Source organism: Mandrillus leucophaeus, unplaced genomic scaffold, assembly GCF_000951045.1.
Source record: "Mandrillus leucophaeus isolate KB7577 unplaced genomic scaffold, Mleu.le_1.0 Scaffold693, whole genome shotgun sequence".
In the NCBI taxonomy this organism is placed as follows: domain Eukaryota; kingdom Metazoa; phylum Chordata; class Mammalia; order Primates; family Cercopithecidae; genus Mandrillus; species Mandrillus leucophaeus.
The window spans coordinates 1,279,203-1,293,061 of record NW_012107508.1 but is presented as its reverse complement, the minus strand read 5'-3'; the positions used below and the strand labels follow the sequence as shown (position 1 = coordinate 1,293,061).

Below are 13,859 nucleotides of genomic sequence, written 5' to 3'. Positions count from 1 at the left end.
CTTGTCAGACTGGTCTCTTTACTTTCCCTTTCCCACAGATGATTCCCTTTTGGGGTTATGTGTTCTTTCTGTTCCTTCCACTTAGAATGCCCATTTTTTTCTCTCACTACAAATAACCCTCTAGGTCTCAGTCAAAATCTATTTCCTTGAGAATCATTTGATGTTATATTTTTTCATTATCTCCTGCATGCAACCCGTCTTACTGGGTGCTATTTCATTGTTTATTTCAGCTGAACACGCTCATGTTTTATCTCTTAAATGTCCTAAGAATTATGAGAGCCAAAATATAACACATATACATTAATAAGCAGCCTAACCTGATGAGCAAATTCAAGAGAACTCACTGTAATAAAAAATATTCAAGCTTTGATTGGCAAAACATGGCAATGTGTACAAATACCTTTATATAGATATCAAACAGAACACCCTAAAGAACTATACCCAAGTATTTGCTTTCTGATTAAACATATGGCTTACCTTTTCTCTGAAGTAGTACTGTGAACATGGATTTTGGAGTTAGAGCTCAAATGTCAGCTCTCCCGTTACATAGATCTGTGATAAATTGCCTTATCAGTTTGAGCCTCATTTATACTTGTCTATAAAATAAAATCAAAATAATAACAGCATTATTATGACAGTAGCATTACTATAGTGATATTAAAATAATGGGTACACAGTTCATTTACCATACCTGGCACATAATAGACACTCAGACAATACTTGTTCTATCCTAATGTTCTAATTCCTCTCCTTAGAGTCAAAATCACCCATAATGTACTGCTGTAGGCCAAAGTCCCACCAGCCATTGTGCCATGATGATAGAAATCTCATGCCATTTTGACTCTTAATAACTGAAGAGCTGGCCAGTTGCAGTGGCTCACACCTGTAATCCCAGCACTTTGGAAGGCCAACGTGGGTGGGTCCGTGGAGCCCAAGAGATCGAGACCAACCTGGGCAACATGGCAAAATCCCATCTCTACAAAACAATACGAAAATTAGCCAGACATGGTGGCACATGCCCATAGCCCCAGCTACTCAGGAGACTGAGGCAGAAGGATTGCTTGAGCCCAGAAGTCGAAGGTTGCAGTGAGCCAAGACCACGCCACTGCACTGCAGCCTGAGTGACAGAGCAAATACCCTGTCTCAAAAACAAAAAACAAAACTGAAGAACCTTGGGCTGGGCACAGTGGTTCATGCGTGTAATCCCAGCACTTTGGGAGGCCAAGGCAGTAGGAACACTTAAGCCCAGGAGTTTGACACCAGCCTGGGCAACATAATAAGATCCCTGTCTCTACAAAAAAATAAAAAATAGATTTTTTAAAAACTGAAGAGCCTTGAGTGTTTGTATCCATGTGACCTCATTAGATCTTCCTTGGTACTCCCATGCATATCACAACTATTTTGGAGCTTGCCCACTACCAGCGAGGACATGTTGTGTCTCCGTACCCAGTGTCCATTTGTCTGTGCTGAGAAGAAAGTAAATAGGGCCTACCAAAAGCAAAACTGTGAAATAATTCATTTGTATTGACCTTCTCTAGCCTCCACTTTTGCTGCTTCTTGCTGCTTCAACTGTGGGAAATTGTCTGTCTCTTTTTGCATTCAGGCCTATGCAAAAATGAAAGGATCTGATAGAATCTTCATATGAAACTTATGCCGTTTTGCTAATTCTGTCTATTTATGAACTGTCTCAATTACTGTAACTTTATAATCAGTCTGGCTATCTAGTAGTGAAGTCTTCCATCATTTAAAAACCTCGACAATATAAATATTAATAAAAATCAGGTATTGGAATTGTTATTAATCCCAATAAAACATGGGATTAATAAAATTAACATGGAAGGGAATGTAAGTGGGCTAACATCCTCAATTTTCATAATATAGAGCCAGAAATGATAACCTTTTTAAAATTTTTGATGGAAAAGTTTAACCATAATGATATCAAGTAAATAGAATGAATGAACCCACCAGTACTCATTCCCTACCTTGCTCTAGTCCAGTACTATTTCTTCTATAACCCCTGCTCATTTCCCACCTCCACCTACCCATTGGATGGGATTATTTTGAAGCAAATCTTGGGGGATCTTTAGAGACTGGTATTTCTGTTGTGAAGAAACATTTACCTAAAGTTTAGTATTTTGTTTGGTTTCTGCATTTGTTAACATCAAGCAAAATTAGATTTAATTATTTTATTGAAAGGAGCATTTTTGTCTGGGTGCGGTGGCTCATGCCAGTAATCCCAGCACTATGGGAGGCCAAGTTGGGAGAATTGCTTAAGGCCAGGAGTTTGAGACCACCCTGACCAACATGGTGAAACCCCGTCTCTACTAAAACTACAAAAACTAGCCAGGCATGATTGTACTCACCTGTAGTCCCAGGTACTCAGAAGGCTGAGCCATGAGAATCACATGAACCTGGGAGGCAGAGGTTGTAGTGAGCCGAGATTGCGCCACTGCACTCCAGCCTTGGTAACAGAGCAAGAATCTGTCTCAAATTTTAAAAGTAGCATTTTTATAAAATGATTGTTTTCTTTATATCTTGCAAACGATTGCATAGAAAAAATAGAATGATGATCATTATGTTAATGAGTCTGGTGGTAGAGTTCAAGTGGCTTTCAAAGTCTGTATACTTTTCTATATTACTTAAGTTTTTTTCTAAGGAACTATATAATTTATAAAAATAATGTAATTATTAAAAGTTAAAGATAATAAGTAGTTATAATATTAATATTTTGTTTAATTTATAAGAATTTTAATTTTCAGGGTGCAGTGCTACCTCAAGAAATAAGCCAAGTAAACCAACATCATAAATCTGGCTTTAATGACAACAGTGTTAAATATCAGCAAAGAAAACATGACCCTCACAGAAAATGTAAGTTTTAAATTAGAAAGGTGTACTTGTGTGTGCTATCTGCTTCTTTTTTAAAAAAATAAACAATTTTATTGAGATATAATTCACATACCATAAAGTAAATTCATTCTTTTAAAGTATTCAGTAAGTGGTTTTTTGTATTTTCACAAAATTTTATAACCAACACCACCATCTAAATTTAGAAAATTTTTGTCACCTGAAAAAGAAGCACCATACCTATTAGCAGTCACTCCTCCAGGCCCTGGCAACCCATAGTTTACTTTCTGCCTCTATTGATTTGCCTGTTCTAGACACTTTATATAAATGGAATCAGAAAATACATGAACTTTTATGACTGACTTCTTTCACTTGTGTATTTTCAAGATTTATCTATGTTGTAGCATGTACAGTTGGCCCTCCGTACCTGTGGGTTCCACATCCATGGATTCAACCAACTGAGAATCAAAAACATTCAGAAAAGACAGAGTGCGGTGGCTCATGCTTGTAGTCCCAGCACTTTGGGAGGCCAAGGCAGGCAGATCACTTGAGCCCAGAAGTTCAAGACCAGCCTGGAAAACATGACAAAACCCTATCTCTACCAGAAATATAAAAATTAGCCAGGTGTGGTGGCATGCATCTGTAGTCCCTGCTATTCAGGAGGCTGAGTTGGAAGGACTGCTTGAGCCTGGGTGGGGGGCAGAGGTTGCAGTGAGCTAAGATCGGCCACTACACTCTAGCCTGGGTGACAGAGTGAGAACCCTTCTCAAAAAAAAAAAAAGAAGATGATTGTGTCTGCTCTGAACATGTGCACACTTTTTAATCTTATTCCCCTAAACAACACAGTATGACAACTATTTACACAGCATTTACCTTGTATCAAGCATTGTAAGTAATCTAGAGATTATTTAATATATAAGGAGTATGTGTGTAGATTGTATGCAAATACTACACTATTTTCTTTAAGGGACTTGAGCGTATGTGGATTTTGATAGCCACAGGAGGTCCTGGAAGCAATCTTCCACAGATACGGAGGGACAACTGTATCAGTACTTCATCCTTTCTTATGGCTGAGTAATATTCCATTGTATGAATGCTACGTTTTGTCTATCTGTTCATCCATTTGTAGACATGGAGGTTGTTTCCACATTGGGGCTATAGTGAATAATGCTGCTATGAATATCTGTGGAAAAGTTTTTGTGTGAACATATGTTTTCAGTTCTCTTGGGTGTATGCATATGAGTGAAATTACTGAGTTGTATGGTGGTAACTCTTAAGTTCAGCTTTTTGTAGAACTACCAAATTGGATATTACTATTTTACCTTTGTACCAGCGATGTGTGAAGGTCCAATTTCTCCACATCCTTCACAACAGTTGTTATTGTCCCTCTCTTTGACGATAGTCATCCTAGTAGGTGTGAGGTGGAATATCCTTGTGATTTTCATTTGTAATTTATTAATAACTAATAATGTTGAGCATCTTTCATGTGCTCAACATGCTCACTTACTAACTGTATATCATCTTTGGAGAAATGTCAATTCAAATCCTTGGTTCATTTTTGAATTGGATTTTTTATCTTTTTTCTTGATTTGTAAGAGTTCTTTATATATGCTAGATATTACATGCTTCTTGGATATGTGATTTGCAAATTTCTCCCATTCTGTGGGTTTTCTGTTAACTTTCTTTATACTCTCTTGAAACACAAAAATTTTAAATTTTTACGAAGTCCAATTTATGTGTTTTTTTCTGCTTTGTCTTTGGTTGCTTGTACCTTAGGTGTCACATCTGAGAAACCATTCCCTAATCCAAAGTCACAAAGAGTTACAGTGTGTTTTCTTGTAAGAATTTTATTGTTTTAGCTCTTAGATTTGGGTCTCTTTCCATTTTAAGTAAAAGTTTATACATGATATGATATACAAGTTCATATTCATTCTCCTGCGTACGGATATCCATTTATCCAAACATTGTTTGTTAAAAAGACTACTCTTTCCCCATTGAATTTTCTTGACACCCCATTGAATAGTCTTGGCACCCTTGTCAGAAATTATTTGATTATAGAGCCAGGCATGCATCTGTAGTACCAGCTGCCCAGGAGTCTGAGGCAGGAGGATTGCTTGAACCGAGGAATTTGAGTCCAGCCTGGGAAACAGACACCATCTCATTTTTAAGAAGTAGTTGACTTTAGATGTATGGGTTCATTTCTGGACTCTCAATTCCATTCCACTAATGTATATGCCTGTCCTTATGTGAAATACACAGTCTTGATTACTGTAGCTTTGTTGTAAGTTTTGAAATCAGGAAGTTTGAGCCCTCTTTGTTCTTCTTTTTCAGGATCGTTTTCTCTATTCTGGGTCTCTTGCATTTCCATACGAATTTATGATCATCTTGCTTATTTCTGCAAACATGGTAGATGGAATTTTCATAGGGATTGCATTAAATCTGTAGGTTACTTTGGGTAGTATTGTCATCTTAACAGTATTAAGTCTTCCTGTCCATGATCCATGAACACAAGATGTCTTTCCATTTATTTAGGTCTTTAATTTCTTTCCATGATGTCTTGTAGTTTTCAGTTATACAAGTCTTACACTTTTTTGTTACGTTTATTTCCAAATATTTTACTCTTTTTCATGCTTTTTTCAATGGAACTGGGTTGTTAATTTTGTTTTTTGATTGTTCATTGCTGTTATAGACATAAAACTGATTTCTGTATATTGATCTGGACACTTTCCTGAACTGTTCATTAACCCTGATTTTTTGTGGCTTCTGCAAATAGAGATAGTTTTACTTTTTCCTATATAATCTCAATGCCTTTTATTTCTTTTCTTGCCTAATTGCTGTGTTTACAACAACTAGTGCAGTGCTGAATAGAAGTGGTGAGGACATGCATCCTTGCCTTTTATTTGTTTTTTATCTTTTATTTTTAATTTTTGTGGATATATGGTAGGTGTATATATTTATGGGTTACATGAGATATTTTGATACAGGCATGCAATGCATAATGATCACATCAGGGTAAATAGGGTATTCATCTCTTCAAGCATTTATCTTTTATGTTAGAAACAATATAATTATGTTCTCTTATTTATTTAAAAAGATATAATTATTTTGATTATAGTCACCCCATTATGCTAGCAAATACTAGGTCTAATTCATCTATTTTTTGTACCTGCTAACTATCCCCATTCTCCCCGCCCCACTGCTCTTCCCAGCCTCTAGTAACCATCCTTCTACTCTCTATCTTCATGAGTTCAATCGTTTTTAATTTTTAGCTCCCACAAATAAATGAGAGCATGTGAAATTTGTCTTTCTGTGCCTGGCTTATTTCACCTAACATATGATCTCCAGTTTGATCCATGTTGTTGCAAATGACAGGATCTCATTCTTTTTTATGGTCAAATAGTACTCCATTATGTATATGTGCCACATGTTCTTTCTTCACCTGTTGATGGACACTTAAGTTGTTTCCAAATCTTGGCTATTGTGAACAGTGCTGCAACAAACATGAAAGTGGAGATAATCTCTGCAGTATACTGATTTCCTTTCTTTGGGGTATATACCCAGCAGTGAGATTGCTGAATTATTTGGCAACTCTATTTTTAGTTTTTTACAAAACCTCCAAATTGTTCGCCAGTGTTTGTACTAATTTACCTCCCCACCAACAGTGTACAGCGGTACCTTTTTCTCCACATCCTCGCCAGCATTTGTTACTTCCTGTTTTTGGATAAAAGCCATTTTATCTGGCGTGACATGATATCTCATTATAGTTTTGATTTGCATTTCTTTGATGATCAATGATGTTGAGAACCTTTTCTTTTTTTCTTTTCTTTTTTTTTTTTTTTTTTAAGACAGAGTTTCGCTCTCGTTGCCCAGGCTGGAGTGCAGTGGTGCGATCTCAGCTCACTGCAACCTTCGCCTCACTGTTTCAAGCAATTCTCCTGCCTCAGCCTCCCAAGTAGCTGGGATTACAGGCGTGTGCCACCACCCTTGGCTAATTTTTGTATTTTTAGTAGAGACAGGGTTTCACCATCTTGGCCAGCTGGTCTCGAACTCTTGACCTCGTGATCCATGTGCCTCGGCCTCCCAAAGTGCTGGGATTACAGGCGTGAGCCACCGCATCCAGCTGAGCACCTTTTCATATACCTGTTTGCCATTTATGCCTCTTGTTTTGAGAAAAGTCTGTTTGAAGCTTTTGCTCATTTTTTAATGAGATTATTAGATTTTTTTTCCTAGAGAGTTGTCTGATCTCCTTATATATTCTGGTTATTATCCATCTTATCAGATAGATAGTTTGCAGATATTTTTTCCCATTCTGTGTATTGTCTCTTCATGTTGTTGATTGTTTCCTTTGCTGTGTAGAAGTTTTTTTAACTTGATGTGATCCTATTTGTTTATTTTTGCTTTGGTTGTCTGTGCTTGTGGGGGACTAGTACTCAAGACATCTTTGCCCAGTCCAGTGTCAGAGCTTCCCCAATGTTTTCTGTTAGTAGTGTCATACTTTAGGCTTAGACTTAAGTCTTTGATCCAGTTTGATTTTTGTATATAGCAAGAGATGGAGGTCTAGTTTCATTTTTCTGCACATGGATATCCAGTTTTCCCAGCACCATTTATTGAGGAGGCTATTCTTTCCCCAATGTATGTTCTTGGTGCGTTTGTCAAAAATGAGATGTGTGGATTTATTTCTGGGTTCACTGTTCTGTTCCACTGGTCTGTGTGTTTGTTTTTATGTCAGTGCCATGCCATTTTCATTACCATAGTTCTGTAGTATGATTTGAAGTCAGGTAATGTGATTCTTCCAGTTTTGTTCTTTTTACTCAGAATACCTTTGGCTATTCTGGGGTTTTTGTGGTTCCATGTAAATTTTAGGATTGTTTTTTCTATTTATGTAAAGAATGTCATTGGTATTTTGACCGGGATTGCATTGAATCTATAGATCCCTTTGAGTAATAGGACATTTTAACAATATTGATTCTTCCAGTCTGTGAACCTTGGAATGTCTTTCTCTTCTTTTGTGTCGTCTTCAATTTCTTGCATCAATGTTTTATAGTTTTCATTGTAGAGAACTTGTACTTCTTTGGTTAATTCCTACATAATTAGTTTCATCTGTAGCTATTGTAAATGGAATTACTTTCTTGATATCGTTTTCAGATTGTTTGCCGTTGACATATAAAAATGCTACTGATTTTTGTATGTTGATTTTGCATCCTGAAACTTTACTGAATTTATCAGTTCTGATAGTTTTTTGGTGGAGTCTTCAGGTTTTTCCAAATATTGTTTATTTCCCATCTGGAAGGTCTGTACAATGCTGAAAGTGGAATGTTGATGTCTCCAGCTATTACTATATTTGGATTTATCTCTTTCTTTAGTGCCAATAATATTTGCTCTATATACCTGGGTGCTCCAGTGTTGGATATATATTTTTTTACAATTGTTTTTATACAGATGTTGTATCCTCTTGCTGAATTGACCACTTTATCATTATATAATGATCTTCCTTGTGTCTTACTGTTTTTGTCTTGAAATGCATTTTGTCTAATATATAAGTATAGCTAACCCCTGCTCCATTTTGGTTTCCATTGACATTGGATAACTTTTTCTATCCCTTTATTTGTCTGCATGTGTCTTTATAGGTCACGTGTGTTTCTGTTAGGCAACAGATCATTGGGTCTTCTTTTTTTTTTAATCCATTCAGCCACTGTGTGTCTTTTTTTTTTTTAAGTTGACAGCAGGACTTTATTATGGTATTTATCAGCATATATATAAAGCACACTTTTCTGTTCCTTTTTATTTTTATTTTTATTTTTATTTATTTATTTTTTTTTTGAAAAGAGAGAAAAGGATTTATTGTCTACAAACATAATTACAATAAGCCCAATTCAAAATGGTGATTAAATTTTAATAAAGCCCATGGAGGGTGGTCTTCTTGCTGAGAAGGGGAGTGAGATGTATTTATAGAAGAAAGGGCTATTTCCCTCTACATCCTGACCCTGACATGTCAAGGGTTAGTGTTGCACGAGTAGTTTTCATGCCTCAATTTTTATTCCAGACAATTCTTTTCATTAGAGAGTTTAGTTCATTGACATTCAGTGTTATTATTGACAAGTGAGGACTTCCTCCTGCCATTTTGTTATTTGTTTTCTGGTTGTTTTTTGGTCTTCTCTTTGTCCTTTCCTGACTTCGTTTTAGTGAAGGTGATTTTTGCTGGTGGTGTGATATAATTTCTTGCTTTTTATTTTTTGTGTATCTGTTTATGTTTTTGATTTGAAGTTATGAGTCTTGCAAATACTCTTATAACCCATTATTTTTAACAACTTAACACTTAACACTGCTTGCATAAACAAAAAGAAAACTAATAAAAAATCTGTAATTTAACTTCATCCTGCCGCTTAATATTTTGCTGTTTCTATTTATATCTTACTATATTGTCTATGCCTTGAAAAGTTGTCAGTTATTATTTTTCATTGGTTCATCAGTTATAATAATATAACACACCATACAGTGTTGTATTATATGTTTTTCTGTGTACTTACTGTTACCAGTGAGTTTTGTGCCTTCAAATAATGTCTTATTGCTCGTTAACATTTTTTGCTTTCTGATTAAAGTACTCCCTTTAGCATTTCTTGTAGGGCAGATCTGATGTTGATGAAATTCCTCAGCTTTTGTTTGAGAAAGTCTTTATTCTTCCTTCATGTTTGAAGGATTTTTTTTTTTTTTTTTTTTTTTTGGTCAGGTATACTATTATAGGATAAAAATTTTTTTCTTTCAGCTCTTTAAATACGTCATGCCACTGTCTTCTCACCTGTAAGATTTGCACTGAAAAGTCTGCTGCCAGATGTATTGTAGTTCCATTGTATGTTATTTGTTTCTTTTCTCTTGCCGCTTTATGATCTTTTCTTTATCTTTGACCTTTAGGAGTTTGGTTATTAAATGCCTTGAGGTAGTCTTCTTTGGGTTTAATCTGCTTAGTATTCTATAACCTTCTTGTCCTTGGATTTTGATACCTTTCTCTAGGTTTGAGAAGTTGTGTGAAATTATCTCTTTGAATAAACTTTCTACCCCTCTTTCTCTACCTTCTTTAAGGCTTAATAACTCTTAGATTTTCCCTTTTGAGGCTGTTTTCTAGATCTTGTAGACGTGTTTCATTCTTTCTTATTCTGTTTTCTTTTGTCTTCTGTGTGTGTGTGGTTGGTTGGTTGTTTGTTTGTTTTTGAGATGGAGTTTCGCTTTTGTTGCCCAGGCTGGAGTGCAATGGTGCAATCTCAGCTCACCGCTTCCTCTGCCTCCCGGGTTCAAGCAGTTATCTTGCCTCAGCCTCCTGAGTAGCTGGGGTTACAGACATACGCCACCACGTCTGACTAATTTTGTATTTTTAGTAGAGACGGGGTTTCTCCATGTTGGTCAGTCTGGTCTCGAACTCCCAATGTCAGGTGATCCACCTACCTCAGCCTCCCAAAGTGCTGGGATTACAGGCATAAGCCACTGTGCCTGGCCTGTGTATTTTCAAATAACCCGTTCAAGCTCACTAATTCTTCTGCTTAATCAGTTCTGCTGTTATGAGACTCTGATACATTCTTCAGTATATCAGTTGCTTTTTTCAACTCCAGAATTTCTGCTTGATTCTTTTTAATTATTTCAATATCTTTGTGAAATTTATCTGATAGAATTCTGATTCTTTCTCTATGTTATCTAGAATTTCTCTGAGTTTCCTCAGAACAGCTATTTGGGGATTTTGTTTGTTTGTTTTTATTTTTTGTTTTTGTTTTTGAGGCAGGGTCTTGCCCTGTTGCTGGAGTGCAGTGGTACTATTACGTCGCACTGCAGGCTCAACCTCTTGGGCTCAATCAGTCCTCCCACCTCAGCTTCCCAAAGTGCTGGGATTACAGGCATGAGCCAACGCACGTGACCAAAACAGTTATTTTGAATTCTCTGTCTGAAAGGTCACATATCTGTGTTTCTCCAGGATTGGTCCCTGGTGCCTTACTTAATTTGTTGAAGTTATGTTTTTTGCTGGATGGTCTTGATGCTTGTTGACATTCGTTGGTGTCTGGGGATTAAAGAGTTAGATACTTCTCATAGTCTTCAAAGTCTAGGCTTGTTTGTAGCAGTCCTTCTTGGGAACACTTTCTAAGTATTTGAAATGACTTGGATTTTGTGATCTAAGCCGTATCTACATTAAGGAGCACCTCTAGCCCAATAATTCTGTGGTTCTTAGAGAATCAGAGGTACCGTCTTGGTGGTCCTGGAGAAGATTCAAAAGAATTCTCCAGATTCCCAGGCAGACTCTTGTTCTCTTCCTTTACTTTCTCCCAAACAAGTGGGGTCTCTCTCTCTCTCTTTCTGAGCCACCTGGGCTTGGGGATGGGGTGACACAGGTACCCCTGTGGCCACCACCACTGGGACTCCACTAGGTCAGACCTGAAGCCACCACAGTACTGGATCTCGCCCGCAGCCCACCATACCCGGCTGTCACCTGTGTTTACTCAAGATCCTAGTGCTCTATAATCAGTAGATGGTGAAACCAGCCAGGCTTGTGTCCTTCCCTTTAGGGAAATGTGTTCCCTTAGGTCCCAGGTAGATCCTGAGGTGCCATCCAGGAGATAGGGACTGGATTTAAAAACCTTAGAAATCTACCTTGTGTTGTACTGCAGCTAAGCTGGCCCTGAAACCTTGAGACATTACCCTTCCCACTCTTCCCTTCACTTTCTGCAGGCAGAGGAGTATTTCCCTGTGGCCATCACCAACCACACACCCATGGGGAGTACTGCTAGGCTGTTGCTAATGTTCTCTTAAGGCCCACGGGCTCTTCAGTTAGCTTGTGATAAATGCTGCCTGGCCTGGGACTTACCCTTCAGGGCAGTGGAGTTCCCTCTGGCCCAAGGCAGGTCTAGAAATGCCATCTAAACCACACCCTGGAATTGGGGACCCTGAGAGCCCACTTAGTGCTCTGTCCCACTTGGCAGAGCTGGTACCTAAGATGCAAGACAAAATCTCCTCTACTTTTCCCTCTGTTTTTCTCAAGTAGGACTCTCTCAGCATAGCCACCACAGCTGGGCATGTGCTAGGTCTCTTATGAAGCCAGCATGTCTCAGAGTCTCATCCAAGGCATATGGGTACTACCTGGTATCGCTGCTGGTTGTTTCAGTCCCAAGGGTTCTTTAGTTAACAGGTGGCAAATCCTGCCAAGACTGGGTTCTTCCCTTGAGGACTGTAGGTTCCCTTCTAGCCCAGGGCATGTCTAGAGATGTCATCCAGGAGTGCTACGGCCTGGAATGGGATCTCATGACTCTGACACAAGCCTTACTGAGTTGGTATCCAAGATACAAAAGTCCTCTTTACTCTTCCGTTTTCTTTCCTCAGAGAGGGATGTCTTTTGGAGCCTCAAGCTGTTTTGCCTGGGGTTGGGGGAGTTGAGGGAGTGGTGGCAAAAGCACTCCCTTAGCTGCCCCAGGAAGAGTCTCAGTAAGTCACATGCCTAGCAAATCCAAGGCTGCAAGCCCAACTCAGCACTAGGATGTATAGTCCTTGTGGCCTTGACAGCCTTTCAGGTTTATTTAGAGCTCCAAAGCACTTCAGTCTATGGGGGCAAGGCTTGCAGGTACTCAAGTTCCCACTGCCTTTTTTCTTGAATAAACACTCCCTAGATTGCTGCAAGCCTTTGGTTAACTTCTGTGGTTCTGAAAATATGAATTCTGCTAATTTATGCCCATTCTCTTGTTGCTTTTATGGAGGAGAGAATTTCTGGAGGTCCTTACTCTGACATTTTTGCTGATGTCCCTTCCCTAACTACTTGAGATAAATCTTAGAGTGATCCAGTTACTTTTCTGCTTATAAACACTTACCTATTATATACTCCAAATTATATTACAGACTTTTCTTTAAAATAGGTGCAAATATTTTGTTAATATTCTCTCTTACATAATTTATGTATTTATACTCTTTAAATTTATTCAGTAGTGTCTACTGTGTTCAGGCACAGTCAGGAATGAGAATCTTCTATTTCTCTTCCCTTGACCACAGTATTTCCAAATATCAGAAAATTATTCTTTATGTTCAAATTATGACTCGTTTATTGATTCAACTACTATTTATTGAGTACAAGGCACTGTTCTAGATGCTAAGGATATATAACTGAAAAAGAAGACAGATTTTCTGACCTCTTAGAGTATAATGGCGTTTACACTCTAAGATGGAGACCGATAATAAGCAAGTAAACAGTAAATCTCATAATCTGAAGTAATGATAAGTGCTATGATGAAAAGTAAAACAGATTAAGAGGATAGAGTGACAAGGGTGCTCTTTTAAATTGGGTTTACAAGAAAGGTCTTTCTGAGGAGACGAGATTCCAGCAGAGACCCTAATAAAGGGTTCAAGAAGGCATGAACTGTGCAAAGCTGGCTGAAGAACTTTCCAGTAGAGGAAATATCAAGTGCAGAGCCCTGAGTCTAACTTACTATATTTTATATATGCATGACACTTTATTTATCTGTATATTATAGGTAGTAAAATCTTTTAAACATTTTTCTAAAAAGCTGTTTTCAAAAAAATTTTGTGGTTTTTAACTTTGGTTCAGTTTGGTAACTGCTATACCTTTTTTAATACCAGTATCTATATGTTATTTTGGTTTATTTTACTCTTTAAGTTAAATACAGATTAATGTCCCTGTAATCTGATAATGATAAATATAGCATAAAGGTGTTATATTCAAATGGATTTTAGTTTTTCTTCAAATTAATATTTACATAAATGTATGTAAACGATTTGAGTTATGCGGAGTTTCAATTAGTTTTCTTTTGTGTATGTCTCAACAAATATTCACTGTCAAGGCATGTCAGCTCACATTTTCTTTCCCTTTGTTTCATAAGATTACTTTCTTCCTTTCCTCTCTTCCTTACCTCCATTACCTTCCTTTCCTCCCCTTCCTCCCCTTCTCTATTCCTCTCTCACCCTTCCTTCTCCCCTTTGTGCTTCCTTCCCCTGTCTCTGACCGCATTCCCTCCCTCCCATGCCCTCCTCACTAT

General features: G+C 37.6%; 1 protein-coding gene across 1 annotated transcript in view; it reads left to right on the top strand.

Annotated features, from left to right (window-relative positions):
* Positions 1–13,859, top strand: part of LOC105555639 (5'-3' exoribonuclease 1) — a gene marked incomplete at its 5' end in the record, with an annotated part of 100,615 nt that overhangs the window by 57,117 nt on the left and 29,639 nt on the right. The window contains one exon of the mRNA XM_012002666.1: positions 2,760–2,868. Coding sequence (XP_011858056.1) covers positions 2,760–2,868 — 109 coding nt within the window. The remainder of the gene's footprint in view (positions 1–2,759; positions 2,869–13,859) is intronic.